The sequence below is a fragment of the Chroicocephalus ridibundus genome, unplaced genomic scaffold, assembly GCF_963924245.1.
Source record: "Chroicocephalus ridibundus unplaced genomic scaffold, bChrRid1.1 SCAFFOLD_98, whole genome shotgun sequence".
In the NCBI taxonomy this organism is placed as follows: domain Eukaryota; kingdom Metazoa; phylum Chordata; class Aves; order Charadriiformes; family Laridae; genus Chroicocephalus; species Chroicocephalus ridibundus.
The window spans coordinates 344,516-347,109 of NW_026961319.1; the positions used below are offsets into that span (position 1 = coordinate 344,516).

At 53.0% G+C, this 2,594-nt stretch overlaps 1 protein-coding gene across 1 annotated transcript; it reads left to right on the forward strand.

Moving 5' to 3' along the window:
- Positions 1–777: 777 nt before the first annotated feature.
- Positions 778–1,704, forward strand: LOC134509346 (olfactory receptor 14J1-like). The gene has a single exon (XM_063321826.1). It carries the CDS (start codon positions 778–780, stop codon positions 1,702–1,704), a length of 927 nt encoding a protein of 308 aa, XP_063177896.1.
- Positions 1,705–2,594: the final 890 nt, after the last annotated feature.

Here is a 2,594-nt window from a genome sequence, read left to right on the forward strand (position 1 = left end):
AGCAGATCTGCCAGAAAGCTCACAAAGCGCCTTCACCCCCTCCTCTCCCTACACACAGCACCAGCAGCACCTTTGCTTCCAGCATCAGGCTTTCTCTCATCTCCTCCTGAGGAGCCACAAAGAGGGAGATGGCCCTGGGCAGTGCCCTGCTGCCAGGAGGGGTCTGCAGGGCAGAGCTGAGCCCCCAGCGGGTGGGATGGGCTGTGGGAGCAGGGAGAGGGAGGAGACGTGGGCACAGAGAAGCGGCTCCTGGCAGGGGCAGCTCCAGGCAGCAGAGAGCCACTCCACCGGGCTGCATCCCTCTCTGCTCGGCTGCACAGGGAAAGAGAAACCAGATGGGAGAAACCGACTTTGAAACTGGACACTTTAACACCCACAAAAGGCCATTTTCGTCTTCAAGTACATTGTCAGGGAGACCATTGTCCGAGAGGTGTAAGGACAGGACACCTGGGTGGTGCCCAGCAGGTCACTGGTGTGCAGAGCAGCTCTCCTGACTCTGCACTGGGGCACAGAGAGCCCTTTTGTCCCTCAGGGCTCAGCAGTGTTCAGGCTAAAGGCAATGGGAAAGAGAAGGACTTCTGCCCCTGCAAAGAAAGTGCCCTCAGCAGCACAAACTTGATCTCACAAAAAGTTGCTGAATGAAATTATTCCAAAGGAAGAGAAGTCCTTTTGCGGAGATCTTTTTGGAAACAGAATGAGATGGGGTCAAAGAAGTCTGCCTTAACTTGCCAAGGTCTTTCCCTCTTTCAACAGTCCCCCATGCCCAGAGCGGAACAAATGTCCAACGGCAGCTCCATCAGCCAGTTCCTCCTCCTGGCATTCGCAGACACACGGGAGCTGCAGCTCTTGCACTTCGGGCTCTTCCTGGGCATCTACCTGGCTGCCCTCCTGGCCAACGGCCTCATCATCACCACCATCGCCTGTGACCACCGCCTCCACACCCCCATGTACTTCTTCCTCCTCAACCTCGCCTTCCTCGACCTCGGCTTCATCTCCACCACTGTCCCCAAAGCCACGGTCAATTCCCTCTGGGACAACAGGGCCATCTCCTACACAGGATGTGCTGCCCAGCTTTTTCTCTTTGTCTTCTTCCTTGCCGCAGAGTGTGCCCTTCTCACTGTCATGTCCTATGACCGCTACGTTGCCATCTGCAAACCCCTGCACTACGGGACCCTGATGGGCAGCAGAGCTTGTGTCCACATGGCAGCAGCTGCCTGGGGCAGTGGGTTTCTCACTGCTCTGCTGCACACGGCCAGTACATTTTCCCTGCCCCTCTGCCAGGGCAATGCTGTGGACCAGTTCTTCTGTGAAATCCCACAAATCCTCAAGCTCTCCTGCTCACGTTCCTACCTCAGAGAAGTTTGGCTTCTTGTATTAGGTTGTTCTTTAGCTTTTGTTTGTTTTGTGTTCATGGTGCTGTCCTATGTGCAGATCTTCAGGGCCGTGCTGAGGATCCCCTCTCAGCAGGGACGGCACAAAGCCTTTTCCACGTGCCTCCCTCACCTGGCCGTGGTCTCCCTGCTTGTCAGCACTGGATTATTTGCTCACTTGAAGCCCCCCTCCATCTCATGGTCATCCCTGGATCTGGTGGTGGCAGTGCTGTACTCAGTGGTGCCTCCAGCAGTGAACCCCCTCATCTACAGCATGAGGAACAAAGAGCTCAAGGATGCCCTGAGGAAGCTATTGGGATCCCATCTCCTTTAGATTAATAAGGTGCCCATTATGCCAGTGGGGTTGCACTGTATCTCAGGAAAAGCCAGGATGAACTATTTTTCATATGTTTCTTTACTTTCTCTTTGTGGGATTTTTTTTTGGTTTTGTTTTTGTTTTATTTTGGTTTGGTTTGTTTCTTTGTTTTTGTGTTTTCTTTTTTGTCGGAGACCTGTGATGTTATTATTCTTGGCCTTCTACTTCTTTTTTTCTTGACCCAAAGATCTTATTTATATATGGATCCAGGCTCCCTTTTTAAAAAAGCTCAATAAAGAAATGTGGAAAAAACCTATTTGTCTCACCTCCCATCTCTTTACTTCTCCTCTAGAGCTGGTCAAGCAACCCCAGTATGCAGGAGGGGTTCAGTAGGTAAATGTCCATCTGCCCCATGGAGGATCAGCCCCAGGGGCCTTTGGGGCTGCCCCTGGCTGCCTCGCTGGGCACTCTGTTTGTGCCACCTGTGAGTCGGCCAAGGACAGCAGCAGGACGAGGCGTTTCAGTGCTGGTCTCTCCTCACATCCCCACTGTCCTGCTGTGCCCTTGCCTTTGTGTTCCCCCTAAGGCCTCGTGTACCTTGTGACAGTCCTGTTGTCTCTACAGTGGCACCCCTGTGGCTGCAGGCAGGAACAGGCCATGTGAACCACTGTGTCAGAGGGGACTCCTCAAGGCAGGGGCAGAGGCTGAATGACTCTTCCAAAGCTGGTATCAGGAACACACCCAAGGAACGGTTCCATGAAAAGTCCTCATGGTGTTCTAGGGTCAGAGTTGCATGGGAATCTCTTAGGGATGAAAGGCTGGACCTAGAGCTCCCTTCTTGGTGGCACATGTCCAAGCAGAGTGCAAATGGTTTTTGGTTGTCCTTCCTGGTATTGTCCCACTTGTGA